The following is a 15,540-nucleotide window of genomic DNA, read 5'->3' on the forward strand; positions in this document are numbered from 1 at the left end:
ATTAATGGACTAACACCTTCCACCAGGTAGTGAAGAAGAAGAACAAAAAAGGCACAGTCCTCTTCCAAAGGCCTTAAAACCTGGAGAAAAAAAAAAAAAAAAGAAAAAAGAAAAAAAGAAAGAGAGTTTTGAGGAGTAGCTGTTTAGCAATCAAGGTAGTCAGAGACCAAGAAAGGTTTTTCTCTTTTTTTTTTTTTTTTTCCTTAAATTTTTGTAATTTGGGTCATTGACAATGAAAATATCACAAAGAAAAAGTGATCATGAATGATAATAAAGTCTGTTTCCAGAACAAAGATGCACAAACAGATCATTCTATCATAACCTATCCCTGTAGAGGGAAACTGAAAAGGCACCACAGATACCTTTCTTGGGAAACAAGGAAGAAATTTTCAGGTGCTCTGAGTAGCAATCACTTGCATTTAAATTATGGGAATTTTACTCAGTATTTTTGTGCTATCCCCATTCATCCACTTCCGCTCCAATCATCCCTCCAAGGTAAACACAAGATGTTGATTTTTTTCCTTTCAATATTTTTGTTGCTGCTACTTTTTTTTTCTTTTTTTTTTTTTTTAATGCGAATGATTGGAAGGGCTAGTGAACACTATACAATTATAGTTTGCTTGCTTCAGACACAATGCTACAGCACTCAGCACTCTCCTGTTCATTAAAAGTGAACTCTTTTTCAGATTTTTTTTCTCTTCCCAAGATTCATCAGATGTACATGACTGTACTAAACCCTCATCTGTAGAAACCTGGATTTGAAACCTGTGGTGTCTTTTGAGACACCACATCATACAGTAGTCACATCAGAGCAGCAGTTCTAGTTCATTCAAAGACCTTGATTCACTGATGAAGTTTAAAATAAATAATACAACAAATCCCCTTCTGGACTATGTAGCTAAACTGTTTAGCTTTATTCCTTGCCCAAACTGCTGAATAATTTTCAGTTTTAGTCAATGTCCTATTAGGATAGGACTTATTAGTAACACAATTACTACGTCTACTAGTAGCACAATGAAGCTGCCCTTGTTATGATGTAAATTACAAAGTATTTTTTCTCTCAATTTGTATAATGATATCTTTATGGACATGTAAATTGATGTGCTTCCAAATGGTGGTAGGTAAGTTTTTATTTCCTACATACTGGAAATGCTTGTTATCTTAATAAGACCTTATTTAAAAAAAAAAAAAAAGATTTTTTTTTTATTATTATGCTTTAAAAGACTTTAGTCTTCTAACTGTTAAATTATCATAGGGAAAATCTATTTGTGTTTGGCTTTAGAGCTCTTCTTAGCAAAGAGTGACAATTAGGTGCTAAATCAGAAGTTAAGGTCGCTGGAAAGGTGAAGTGCTGAGGTATCTATCTTTTTGTGTTCCATCTACAGCACAGACACAAGTAGGTAAATATCACAACTAAAACATACTTGAGAGTAATGACAGATGGTTGAAATTGTCAGTGACATGCATACTGTCGAGTCTTTAATCTTCAGCCAGAATTGAAGCCGAGTTTAGACCAACAAATCATCCAGCAGAAGCTAAACCGGCGAGCTGTGTTTGGACTACTATTGATTCTAACAAGATGTCTTTAAAAGTATGAGAGAACAGATCATAAGAATATTTTCATTAAAAAAAAAATAGTATTGCTGCAGTAGCAGTGAACTAAAATATCCGAGGGAACTGAAGTTCAGGTTTTACTTGAATTAGAAGCAAAAGCTCTAGAGAAAAGACTAAAACCCATTCTCAGATACTTCAAATCACTCTCTCAGCTATAACTATCTATGCAATTGAAAAGACTGAGTTTGGATCAGAAGACAGATAAAAATGCTTTCGACTGCTTTTTGCGTAATAGCAGATATTTTCATGGAAAACATGGAAAGCAAGTAACTAAAAACAGAGAAATGTGAGAACTGTAAAATGGGACTGTTGTCCATCTCAGAGTTGTCATGTTTGATTTTCACAGGAATAACAGAAAAAAATAACGAGGAGGAATGTACCCAGGAGATTTTTTTGGGCAACAGGTTTATGGTGAATTTGATGTTCTGGCTCTTGAGTGCATGGGTACAGTGCAGGAGCTGTGCAACAGCTGTGTATCATCTTGTGCACAGGAAAAGCAGAGCCTTTGTTTCAGCTTATCTGCTCACATGAAAAAGAGAAATCACTTTTCTATATGATTTCTGATGTGCTAAAGTATCTTCAATTCAGCTCATTGCATTTTTATTTACACTTCTTTATTTTTCAGCCTTTTCAGTAGATCTTCAACAATTGCACCCCTCCCCCCCTATCCCTGGGGGTATCTTCAGCCCAAAAGAGATTCTTTGTATTTCTACCTGTTTTGTTGCAAGAAAACTTTTATTTCTCCTTACATTGTATTAATATTCTTCTGACCACAGACTTAGATCTCCAGCTTTCTCCTTTTTATTTTTTGCTTGTAATAGTTACTCACCATTTCTCTCTGCATGTTGATTTTTTTTTATTAACACATGAAGCTTGGTTAATGAATAAAACTTTATTAGCTTTTATAAGCACCAATGGAAAAAAAAAAGAAAAAAAAAAGGATTTTACATCTTTGTTTCATAAAAGTGTAAGAAGATTTCATCCCTCTTTTTCCTTTATTGCTTTGGTTGTTTTCATCAGAAGTAAAAAACAAAAACAGACAAAACCCAAACAAAACTAAAAACATTTAGTGTTTTACCTGTCACCTGTAAGCTTGAACATCAATATCTCCTTTCCAATAAATCAAAGGCAAAGTCACTGATTCAGCAAAGAAGATTGGAAACTATTTGTTTGGAATTAAGGAAACTATTTGTCTTGGCCCACAGCAAGCTTCTGTGTTAGCTAATTTGTCTTGATTTTGTCAGATCAACGTAAAATTTGCTTTGTATTTTACTACAGCTTATACTAGTATGTCTGCATTTGTATTGAATGGGTTCCTTAGATAATAAAAGCTCTTTGTAGCCTTAATTGCACTTTGTCTCCAGTAACTTACTAGGATAACTTAGGTAGCCCTGTTTAAATGGTGAAATTATGTTACTATTATTACTATGCTGCATTACCCATCAGAAAGTACAGAGCTTAATTACTGGTTTATTTTTTTTTTTTAATGAATTAAAAATTTAAACTTGGAATAAATGCTAGCTCAGGCAACAATTTTAGTATTGCATCTCCAACTTAAAAATAAAATATTCTTTATTGTGAAACTGCCAGGGAAACCATGGATTTCATTACTGCTTTTACTACCTCTCTTTTCAAAACAGAGATGTTAGCTGTTTAATTCCCTAATTTGCATTTTTATAGAACTGAAAATTCAGTGCTATAAAGCATAGTTAACAACAATGTTGTAGCAGCAACTATTTCATTACCACTAGCTTTAACTGAGAAGTTGTACTTGAGTGTTATTTGGGTGTATTGGTGGCAGGTGTGGTGGTCAAATCCTGCCATACATTTATCCAGCTGCAAAGGGAGTGTCACCTTTTCTGTATCCTTGCAGGGCTGTGTCAATGGTTGTAGTGCATGCCTGTAAGGCCTGGTGGTGGCTGGCCACTACAACTAAGAATGCAAACTTCTGCAACTGAGGTAGTGAAAGCCGTTCATACTATCTTCCTTTCCATTTCCCCCTTCTGTTATGGTAATAAACTCCAAATGTGGCTGAGAATGTCTGGAATATGGCTGATAATGCCTATAGAATTGTTATGTAGAAATTCACTATTCCCCAGTTTTGCGTTCCTTTGACCAAAATACCTAGATGTAAGAATTTTGAATTGTCATGAATGTTGTCTTATAGACATGTATTCATGCAATTTTTTTCCAACACAAATATCTTAGCAGACTTGTTGAACACATCTGGGGGAAAAGGAGAGTGATATTTTTGCTCCTTTTATGTGAGAAAATAAAAAAATAATCCTTATAGCCTGGATCACAATTCAGACAACTTGATATAACCCAATTTTAGCCCTGTTTATCTTGTTTGCAAGAATTTTATATATATATATATATATATATTATTATTATTATTAGAGGAAGGAGTAATTAAAGATGTGGAGCTGAATGCAAACAAGGTTGGAATTAAAAATGTATAAAACAAAAGTAAATTGTACCTGACTCATTTGGTTTCTGTCCTTCTTTTGAGATGATTGAGGTTCAAGTAGTAGATCTCTTCTTCTATGTGGCACCCCATAAAGCATTTGATAGTGAAGTATAGAAAATTTGATGGGCTTTGATACAAAAGTTGTAAAAATAAGCAGAGGCCTGGCTAAATGCACTTGTTTGCGAGGATAAACTATCAGTCAAGAGGAAAGTTGTGGAATTCTCAACAGTCAGTTCTGAGTTTATTTCTTAATAGAAATAAGAGGAACGGGGCAATTGCTTTGAGGAACGGGGCAATTGAAATCTGCTGATACTATTTGTGAGTTATTGTCATTGCACAAACTGGAGGAAGTATGAAAAATTGAATAGTCAAATAAGCTTCTAAGAAAGTAGAGAGTTTAAATTAATGACTTCAGAGTTCAAGGTCATGTACTCAGGAGCTACTAATTTCTGCAGCAAGTCATGTGTTCATTTAACGGAAGATTAAAAAAGAGAAGTCCAGTCACAAAAGGGAAATCCAGTATGATACACACACACAAAAGGCAGTACAAGATACTCCAACTGCAAGATATTCCCAACTGAAGAAAAGTAGTATTAATTGCCAGTGTACAAGTAAACAGTAAGAACTTGTCTGGAGTTTTATACGGAGTTATGGTCACTCAGATTCAAGAATGTTTTTCTGATTTGGGATCAGACGCTAAAGAAGTATATTAAGACAATTTTAGGAGGCAAATTTTTATTTTATGAGTACAAATTAGTCGAATTGACTTGTTTAGGCTAGTAAAATAAATTCCAGTATGTCTGATGTTTATGAAAACCTTAGAGAAGTAAACAGCAGGCAAGGAAATTTGCTGTTTATAGATAAAATTAACAAAATAATTTCTGGTTATAAAATTTCTACAAATGATTTCAGACTGGCAATTAGAAGACCTTTTCTAATCATGAAAGGGATGAAATTCTGTAACTCCCCCCACCAGCCTCTGAGAGGAGTGCATGTCAAAAGCCAAACCACTTTTAAGATGAAATGTGGTAAATCAACATATGGGGTTGAAGAGGTGGTGTAAAGGATTTATCCATTGTGTCCTGTAAATGACTTATGGTCCTAGAGTGAAGGTTAATTCTCACCTACCTCTCAGCTGTCAGGTGAAATAACTTAATCCACAGGAGAGCTAGAGGTGAAAAAACAGGAGTTATACAGAAAGGCAAGAGACTGCTCCCCACAGACAAATCTTGAGGAACTGTATTCTCCTCATCTATGTAGTCCTGAATGAATTAAATTCAGTTGTAAGTTTTGTTGCCTGTTTTTTTCTTTCTTTCTTCCCTGTAATTTTAATAATCTTAGCCACAGCAGTTACTAGTTACTGACTCCCAATTCTGAAGTACTCTTCTGTCATATCAGAGAGAGTTTGAAGGAAAAATGAAAAAATATGTATCTTCTTACTTGCTCTCCTATACCTTCAAGCTGGGATGAACCAAATGTGAAATGGCATGGTTTTAAAGGGGTTTTATCCATCACTCTGCCTAAAAAGGCTATTAAACTTTTATGATTTTATTATGGATAATTCTGCTCCATATCTACTAGTTATGTGTTGTAAATACATCTTCTTAGCAGAATTACACAAGAGGATACTGGTGTCCCTGGGTGCATTGCCTACATTAGTTATCCAGTGAGTAAGTGAGCTGAGACAGTGGTAGAAATATCAGTGGCTAAAAAGTTAGCAGGTACGTCTGTTGTGTTTTAAACCTGGTAGGCAACTATGCCTCACACAGCCACTTGCCCACTCCGATGCAGTGAGGGAAGAGAATTGGAAGGGAAAAAGTGAAAAAACTCATGAGATGAGACAAAGACAGGTTAGTTAATGATGGAAAAAGGAGAAAGAAAAACAAAACATAACAAAAGCAAACAAGGCAAAAGGAATTAATCAACAATGGCTAACCCATACCTAATCAGTTCCTGAGCAATAACCATCTTGGAAAACTCCCCCTTGCGATTTTATTCCTGAGCAGAGTGTTATGCAGTATGGTATCACTTTGGTAAGTTGGAGTCAGCTGTCCCACAGCTTCTTGCCCATCCCCAGCCTGCTTACTGAGCCTTGCGTGTTGTGGGGCAGTGAGAAACAAAGAAAGCCTTGATGCTTTGTGAGTGCTGTTCATGCAGCAAAAGGTAAAACGCTACTTTGGTATTACTAGTTTGGTCACAAATCATACATGCTGTTATGAATAAAATTAACTTCATCCCAGACAGATTCAGTACAATATTACCTTGCTAAAAGACAAGACAAAAAGTTACTCTGCAAATTAGTAGTTTCTTTTCAGTTTCAATGGGACTTACTCCTCTTCACTGAAGAATTAATTGTGTGAGGAATTAATTTGGGATTTTCTGATTCTCTATTTCATTTTGAGGCACTTCTATGTTAGTGATTATTTTATTGCAGTGATATGGTAAATTGGTATTTATACCACTTAGCATGTGATGTAATACCTTCACTTGTCTACATCATGATAGTAAACTCAGTGAGACTTAGTCATGGTTAGGTTAAACTTTTTTTTTTTCTTTTCTTTGATGATCTGGAAAATTGGAAAGTCACACATTTACATCCTCAAGTTGTTTCTATTACTCTCTCACCAGCTGCAATGACTGTTGTAGGATAGTATATTGTACTACCAAAGCAATGCCAGTTGTAGTCTTACAGAAAACTTTGTTGTTTCTGTCATTTTAACTAAACCAGGACTTTACTGCAAAGATGAAATACAAGGTTACCATTTTAAAAGGACAAATCTGAAATTATAAATACCTCCTCAGTTTCTATTTCTGTCAGAACAAGAGAAAGCTGTGTGGGAACTTCTATACTTTTCCCTGTTGCAACATGCAGAGATTAATCTAACACTGTTCTTTAGATTCAGATTAACACTGTTCTGTAGATTCAGAGAAAAATTAGATGGTCCATATATCATTTGAAGATAATATTTTATCCAAGGGGGACTAAATGGAGATCTACACAAAATGCTGCAGGTGTAGGTGATTTGGGGCTGCTATTATTGGTCATCAAATTGTATGCCTCTATAAAGAGCAAATCTATTATTTATTTATCTATCAATTTATTTATTTATTTTTAAGAGAAGGATTATGGGGCATTTAATCCCTTATGTTTCTTCTCTGGTTGCCTTTTCCTGTGGAAGCACCATCTAGCCTCCAGTAAGGATTTCCTGTGGAGGCACAGGAACACATTGCAAAGGGTGATCAACTCTACAACAGCTTTTGTTCTGGGGGGAATTTAACCAAGTATTAATGCCGTAAGCTTACTATTATGGTATTGAGCACTTGTAACAGAGAGATTCTCTCCAGTGTTATCCAAATTCCATAAAACATGAGATTTTTTTTTTTCTTTAAAACTTGATGATAACTGGAAGACAGTGATAAAATACAGACTTGTGCTTCTTATGCATATCTTTACCTGGTTTGCCAGTATTACTTTGAGAACCTGTTGGCACAAGATGTTCTTTCCTTATTCCTTGTTGCTGAATTGTATGTAAATTTCTTACCACTGCTTTCCGTTCTGATTGCTGCATTTCATCGTGGATTAGAGAGGAAAACCATCCATGTAATACATCAGGACAGGTGTACATAGAACATCCTCTTGGCTTTGTTATGTATGTGTCTAAGGATCCCTTTGCTAACAAATTGGCTCTTCGGTACATTCAAATTCCTTACTTCTTTCCTATTTAACTATGTTGCAGTAGAATTTGCATTTTTGCAGTATAACATGTTTTGCTTTTTAATTATGTTTCTAAACCTATTTTTATTGAAGATTATGCTATAAGTAGAATTCTATAAGTAGAAAAAATAGGGAATGCAATGTGACTAAATGTAGTCTAAAATCTTGGTGCCCCAAAATAAAGCTGACAAAAGATGAGGGATTGTGATTAAACAAATAATGAAACAAATATATCCTGTATCTTTCATAATCAAAATTATGCAATGCTGTGTACTGGAGACAGATCTGTTAATGCAGTAAATTAGGTAGGAACAATTGTTCCCAATCAATAGGTTCTATAATAAATACTAAGGTTTTCTTTTCAAACAATCTTCCTGAGGTGAATGTCAACTTCTCTATTTTCAGATGAGGTCAATAGTTAGCCGTGGTATGATCAGTCTTATTAAGTCTTTCAAACTCTAACCAAAATCATTGCTGATTAAGAGACATCTATGAGTACAACACAGCACTTTTGCAATGTGTTCCCATCTTTGTGACTGCTGCAGAAGGTATTTATTCACCTGTTTTGCGGAGTAGATTTTTTATTTTAATACCCCCTCTTCCCCTTTTCCCTCACTACTGATTTTAATTATCTTTCCCTAACAGGCTGCTTAAAAAATCTCAAAGTGCTCAATGTGAGTTTTAATAATTTGAAGTCAGTCCCTCCGGAACTGGGTGACTGTGAGAATCTGGAAAAACTGGATTTGTCTGGAAACATGGAAATAAGAGAGCTCCCATTTGAAGTAAGATAACAAACTATGTTTCTTCTACCCTTATTATTTGGATTATAAATTATAATAAATCTAAAAATATTACCATAACAGATTTAATCACATTCCTTGCAGTTTTTCAGAATAATGTTCTGGTAGTAATAGCACTGAAAATGATGAAGGCAGAAGCTAAACAAGATCAAGCTTTTTTGTTTTGCTTTTCAAGTAACTAAATTTTGTTCACATTTATTCTGATATATGAAGGAGGACATGATCCCAAAGGGGATTTGGCCAGTGATGATAAGGAGAAGGCTGCAAATAGCTATTTTCTGTGGAGGCAAAGTGTATCTTGACAGTCAAATTCACTTACTAACCTTCATTTGTTCCCAATGTATGTATTTCTTTAAAAAGAGTATGGAGAGGTCTATAAAAAAGACTGCATGTAGCTATGAGCATAATTCTGTCTGAAAGGGATATTACATGTGAGGCATGCTATGAATATATAATAAAGACAGAAAAGGACTCCAAGCATGCACCAACACTGTTTCTTGTGTTGGATACATAACTGTTCTCTGCCTGACTGCTCAAACACTTACTGTTCTCTGAGAAATGAAACTATTGGCTAGTACATATGCACAATTTCATATGTTCCCATGAGTGAGGGGAGTACCAGTGTGAAGTGTCAGGCTCCTCTTTGCTTCCATCTTTTGCATCCATCTGTTGTGGATGATTTCCAGGCAATATTGGAGTGGATTGAACTTATGCGAGACCTGTTTTGCCCATGCTTATGTTCTGTTCCAGTGAAATGCAAACAGTAATTAACTTTCCTCTCTGGTTTTTCAATGTAAGGCAGTTTATTTTGCAAAGAACTGTTCATAAGTGATGTGGAGGAAAGAGAATGCGATGAGTGGACATTGTATAGAAATGTTAGCAAAAGAACAAACAGGCAGGTCTCTCTTTTCTTTCTCTTCTCCTTCAGTTTAGCAAAGGTAGGTGGTTAAACAGATAAAAACTAAGTAATGAAAAGGAACTGTAATGAAATCAGAAATAAAGGACATCCTGATAGACAGAGGAATAAAATATAAGCATCTAGGAAAAGAAGTATACTGAAACCTCCAGACCAGAGCAGTGTATTTGTGTTAAAATCAATGGTATTTTCCCAGTTGCTTCTACAGGTATTGTAGGCAAAGGCTTGCACATTTCTATGCATTATGAACAGCCTTTATGTGTAAAACCAACTGCATATGCAAGTTTTCTTCAGGATTGAGTCCTAAGAGGCAAGGGTTTCTCTCAGCAAGCTCAGAAAGTTTGGTTCTTTCTGACAGTCTCCTATTCAATACAGGTAATGGTTTACTTACAATCTACATAGAAACAAAACAAAACAAAAAAAAACAACTGTGCAAATGGCTGTTTATATAACAGCAAAAACTCAAAAGCTGGAAGCAACATTAAGCTCAGTATGATCTAAAAAGTCAAGAAGAAAAATATTGGCATTTTCTATCATGTTTTCTTGTTTCTCTGGAGGACAACACTTAATTTATACTTGCAATGACCCAGGAGGCAGGCTACATAAACTCCTCTGATTTAGTTTATAAAATTAGTTTCCAAGAATCAAGATTTCAAGGGCAGCTTTGGAAGCAGAACATACAATTAAAGGAACATTTTTATCAAATGATTTAAAAGGCTGTAGTGTTTGGCCTTCAGTGTACTCACTATGGCTGATCTTATTCAGAGCAATTGCATCAGTATCCTTGCTAATGTAATAGGTATTTGATTTTTCTCAGATGGACAAGAGGTGGTAGTCACTGGCAAGTAACTACTTCATGAATTAAAATATCACATTAGTCTAAACCATCTAAGAAGGGAATGCAGACACTGTTAATTGTGGTGGTGGTTTAACCTTGGCTAATAGCCAAATGTCAACTCAGCTGCTCACTCACTCCTCCTCAACACAACACTGTGAAAAAAAGAATGGAGAAAAAGGATAAGAAATCTCATGGGATGAGATAGACAGGATGATTGCTTGACTATAATTGCCATGGGCAAAACAGACTCTGCTTGGGGAATATTAATTTAATTTGTTGCCAACTAAGACAGATTTGGGTATTGAGAAACAGAGACATTAAAAGAACACCTTTCTTACCCTCTTTCAAAGCTCAGCTTCACTCCTTCACTCCATACACCTCTCTGTCCTGAGCAGTGGAAAAGGATGGGGGGTGGGAGGGGAACAGTGGCAGAGTTGCAGTCAGTATACATCAGTGTCTCTCTGCTTCTCCTTCTTCCTTACACTTCTTCTTTGCTTCAGCATGGGCTTGGTACAGGATGCAGATCTTTCAGAAATACCTGTCTTTTCAGTGTGGTTCTTCTGTGGGCTGCGCTGTGGATATATGCTCCAGACTGGAACATCTGTTCCTTTTCTGACCTTGGTGTTATCTCTGCTCTTTCTCACTCTTTTTGTTCTTTACTCCTCTTCCTGTTTGGCATTTTCTGCCCTTTGTTGAAAGTTTTTACACAATGGCACCACGCATGTGGCTGACGGGCTTTGCTTTGCCCTGTAGAGGGTCCCTTAGAGCTGGCTGTGCATGGAACACTGCTGTGTTGACTGTGTGAGGTCAGACACATCTCAAAGAAGCCAGTTCCCCCAATTAGACAAATTCAATCAAATATCTAATGCATTTGTTGCTCAAATCTATTAATCCAGTGAAATATTCATGATAATTGGTGATCATTCTCTGTAAGCATGTAAAAGTACCAAGATTTCTTGGTGGGCTTATGTCTTGCCCTGGTAAAAACACATAAGAAAAATGGAAAGATTGCTATTAGTAGAAAAAGCACTGAGTAGAGGGTCTTTTCCTGACCTGGACAATCAAGGCTGTCCAGATTTTGTCCGAGTACCCATCTAGAAGGTATTAGATTGTTCCTGTTGTTACTGTGTCTGACAATAAATATTTGACTGAATACTTACTCTCATTCTTATTTATAAAAGCTTATAATGAAGCTGGGCTTCACAACTCCGTTTACAGGGAGAATTCCCCCGACCCGGAATTTGCAGAGACCTGTCACAGGCACTGAGCACACTGCAGCAATCCAGTAACACCACTCATCAACATATACTTTGGTACTACCCCACAGCAGAGGACATAGCTAACCTACAAACCTCATCTGTGTTTTACTAGAAATTCTTTTTATGATGCAGAGAGAGAGAAAGAGAGAGACAGAGAGGCAGAGGGAGAGAAGATAATCTATTCTATATAAAGGTTGTATAATAATGAAGCACTAAGTGAAATTGTATTATATATATATATATAAACATAGGTGTGCTTACAAAATATCTGGCCATGTCCAGTCTAACCAAGAGTCGCCTATAATTCAGCCAGGCTTCTATGCCTAAATTAAGCCAGTCAGACTACCTCAGGAAGAGGTAGGCAAAAATAAAATGGGAGGCTTGCTGTATAATGCTCTCTGGATTGCTAAATTTTGTTCCATGTCTGATAAAGATAAAGGGAAATGGTATCTAATAAAATCAGTCATCTGGCTTGTCCCAGTCTAATTACTCAGAAATTAAGTTGTGTAGAATCAAGTTTCCTACTACTGTAAAAGTATTAGTTCAGATACATTTTGTAATCCTCTTTTCATGCCCTATATCAAAATAAGCAGCTTCCAAACAAGTGTTTCACTACCCAGTCCCCTTCAGATTGCATCCAAATAACTTACCTTTCTCAGCTACACGTTGCTGCTGAGACATGTAATCCCATACTAATTTGTAATAACAAACAACAAGGAAAAATCTGCATATTTGTGTATACCTTGCAAAATGATAGATAATATCTTCTGTGAACATGACATCCCAGAAATATCTATATAATGCTTTGAGCATATAAAACATGAAGAAAACAAACTTTGACTACTGAACAAATATTTAGAAGGAGTAACAGTTATTATTAAGAGGATGCATCTAAAACCATCAAGATTTTCATAACTGCAAATAAAATCTGATACAGAGGGGATGTCCAAGCTAATACAAGGACAGTGAACTACACAGATTTCTCACCATGACTGAAATGTGGGAATATATGGAAAGGTGAAAAACATAACTGCATATAACTCAGCAAAAATCTTTTGTTCAACATGAACTAGAGGTCAAAAATAAATAAATACATGCATACATAAGCAAATAGTTGGGTCTATACACGAATGTGAGATACAATGGTTAACTCCAAAATTGAAGAGGTCCAGACTGGAGACAGTGTGGGCTACAGTGACCATGCCCTGGTTTAGTTTGTGATCTTGAGGAATACGGGCCCGAACTTCAAAAGAGCAAACTTCAAGCTATTTTAAAGACCTAGTGGATGAGATCCGCTGGAACACTGTCCTTAGGCACAAAGGAGCTGAACAGAGCTGGCAACTCTTTAAGGATGTTCTCCTTAGAAAACAAGAACTCTCCATCCCCCTGCATAACAAATTGGGCAGGGAGGGCAAGCAACCGGGGTGGCTGAGCAAGGACCTGTTGGTCAAACTGAGGTGCAAGAAGGAAATGCACAGGTACTGGAAGCTGGGACATGTGTCCACATGTCCAGGGACAGGATCAGGAAAGCCAAGGCACAGATGGTACCAAGCTTGGCAAGGGATGCAAAGAATAACAGGAAGGGATTCTGTAGGTATATTGTTCAGAAAAGAAAGGCCAAAGAGAGTGTTCCCCCTCAGACATATGACAACTCATAACAACAGACATGGAGAAGGCTGAGGTACTCAACAACTTCTTTGCCTCAGTCTTCACTGCCAGTCTCAAGCTTCCCACATCTTTTGTTTCCCTGAAGCCATAGATGGGGGCTGGGGGAGCAAAGTCTCTCCCAGTGTAAGTGAAGAGCAGGTTTGAGACCACCTGATGAAAACAAACAGGTACAAGTCTGTGGGGCCTGGTGACATGCTGTCGTGGTTCCGCTCGAGTGGGCAGCCGAGCTCCACCACAGCCGCTCTCTCACTCCCCCTCCTCAAAGAGGAAAGGGGAGAAAATATGTGAAAAGGGGCTCAAGGGTTGAGATAAGGACGAGAAAATCATGCAATAATTATTGTAACGGGCAAAACAGACTCGGCATAAGGAGATAGTAAGATTTATTGCCTATTACTAACAAGCGAGAGAAGTGAGAAAACAAAGGAAAAAGCAAACCAAAAGCACCTTCCCCCCCATCCACCCTCTTCCACCTCCTCCCCCCGAGCGGCGCAGGGGAACGGGGGAATGGGGGTTATGGTCAGTCTACAGCACATCTTCTCTGCCGCTCCTTCTCGGTCACTCTCATCCCCTGTGCTGTGGGGTCCCACCCACGGGATACAGTCCTTGATGAACTGATCCGGCGTGGGCTTCCCACAGGCAGCAGCTCATCCAGAACTGCTCCAGATATGGGTCCGTACCACGGGGTCCATCCCTCAGGAGAAAACTGCTCCAACCTGGCTCCCCTATGGGCAGCAGCTCCTGCCAGGTCACCTGCTCCTGCGTGGGCTCCTCTCCATGGGCTACAGGTCCGGCCCGGAATCTGCTCCGGCAGGGGTCTTCCACAGGCGGCAGCCTCCGTCGGTGCAGGGCCACCTGCTCCACCGTGGTCTCCCCCATGGGCTGCAGCATATAACCCTGCTCCACCGTGGTACTCCATGGGCTGCAGGGGGACATCCTGCTTCACCATGGTCCTCACCACAGGCTGCAGGGGACTTCTGCTCCGGCGCCTGGAGCACCTCTCCCTCTCCCTCTACACTGACCTTGGCACCTGCAAGGCTGTTCTCTCACTCCTGGCTGCTGTCTGGCCCAGCATTTTTTTCCCTGTCTTAAATATGCTCTCACAGAGGCGCAAACAACACCGCTTATTGGCTCAGATCTGGAAAACAATGGGGCCCTTCCCAAACATGGGGCAGCTTCTAGATCTTTCTCACAGAAACCACCCCTATGGCTCCCTGCTACCAAAACCTTGCCATGTAAACCCACTACACATGCATCCCAGGGTCCTGAAGAAATTGGCTGATGTAGTTGCCAAGCCTCTCTCCATCATATTTGAAAAGTCCTGTCAGTCAGGTGAAATCCCTGCTGACTGGAATAATGGGAACAACAGTCCCATTTTAAAAAGGGTAGAAAGGAGGACCCAGGGAACTAAAGACCAGTGAGGCTCACCTCCATGCCTGGGAAGACCATGGAACAGATACTCCTGGAAGAAATGTCAATACACATGCAAACCAGCAGATCTTCACCAAGGGAAAATCATGCCTGACCTATCTAGTGGCCTTCTAGGACAGAGTGACTGCATCAGTTAACAAGGGAAGACTGACTGATGTCATCTTTCTGGACTTCTGTAAGGCCTATGACATGGTCCCACATGACATCCTGGTCTCCAGTTTGAAGAGATACAGATTTGATGGTGGACCGTTCAGTGGATGAGGAATTGGCTCGAGGGTTTCACCCAGAGAGTGGTAGTCAATGGCTTTATGTCCAGGTGGAGTTTGGTGATGAGCGGTGTCCCTCAGAGGGATTGTCCTGGGATTGGTACTGTTTAATATCTTAATATCTTAATATTTATCTTTATTTTAATATCAGTGACAAAGACAGTAGGATTGAGTGCACCCTCAACAAGTTTGCAGACAACAGCAAGATGAGTTGTTTGGTTGATATCAAAGAAGGAAGAGATGCCATTCAAAGGGATCTGGACAAGCTGGAGAAGCGCATCCACATGAACCTAATGAGATTGAAAAAGTTCAAGTACAAGGTGCTGTCCCTGGCTCAGGACAATCCCAGACATGAGCATAGACTGGGAGAAAAACTCATTGAGAGCAGCCCTGCAGAGAAGGACTTGGGGGTTCTGGTGGACAAAAGGCTCGACATGAGCCAGCAGTGTGTACTTGCAGCCCAGACGACCAACTGCATCCTGGGCTGCATCGAAAGAGGAGTGGTCAGCAGGTCAAGGGAGGTGATTGTCCCTGTCAACTCTTCCTTTGTGAGGACCCGCTTGGCA

At 38.5% G+C, this 15,540-nt stretch overlaps 1 protein-coding gene across 2 annotated transcripts in view; it reads left to right on the plus strand.

Annotated features, from left to right (window-relative positions):
* LRRC2 (leucine rich repeat containing 2) overlaps positions 1-15,540 on the plus strand; it is a 74,522-nt gene that overhangs the window by 39,100 nt on the left and 19,882 nt on the right. For both annotated transcript variants that reach the window (XM_084503725.1, XM_084503726.1), the window contains exon 5: positions 8,445-8,581. In XM_084503725.1, coding sequence (XP_084359851.1) covers positions 8,445-8,581 — 137 coding nt within the window. The remainder of the gene's footprint in view (positions 1-8,444; positions 8,582-15,540) is intronic.

This window comes from Aythya ferina, assembly GCF_964211825.1.
Source record: "Aythya ferina genome assembly, chromosome: Z".
NCBI classification, from domain to species: domain Eukaryota; kingdom Metazoa; phylum Chordata; class Aves; order Anseriformes; family Anatidae; genus Aythya; species Aythya ferina.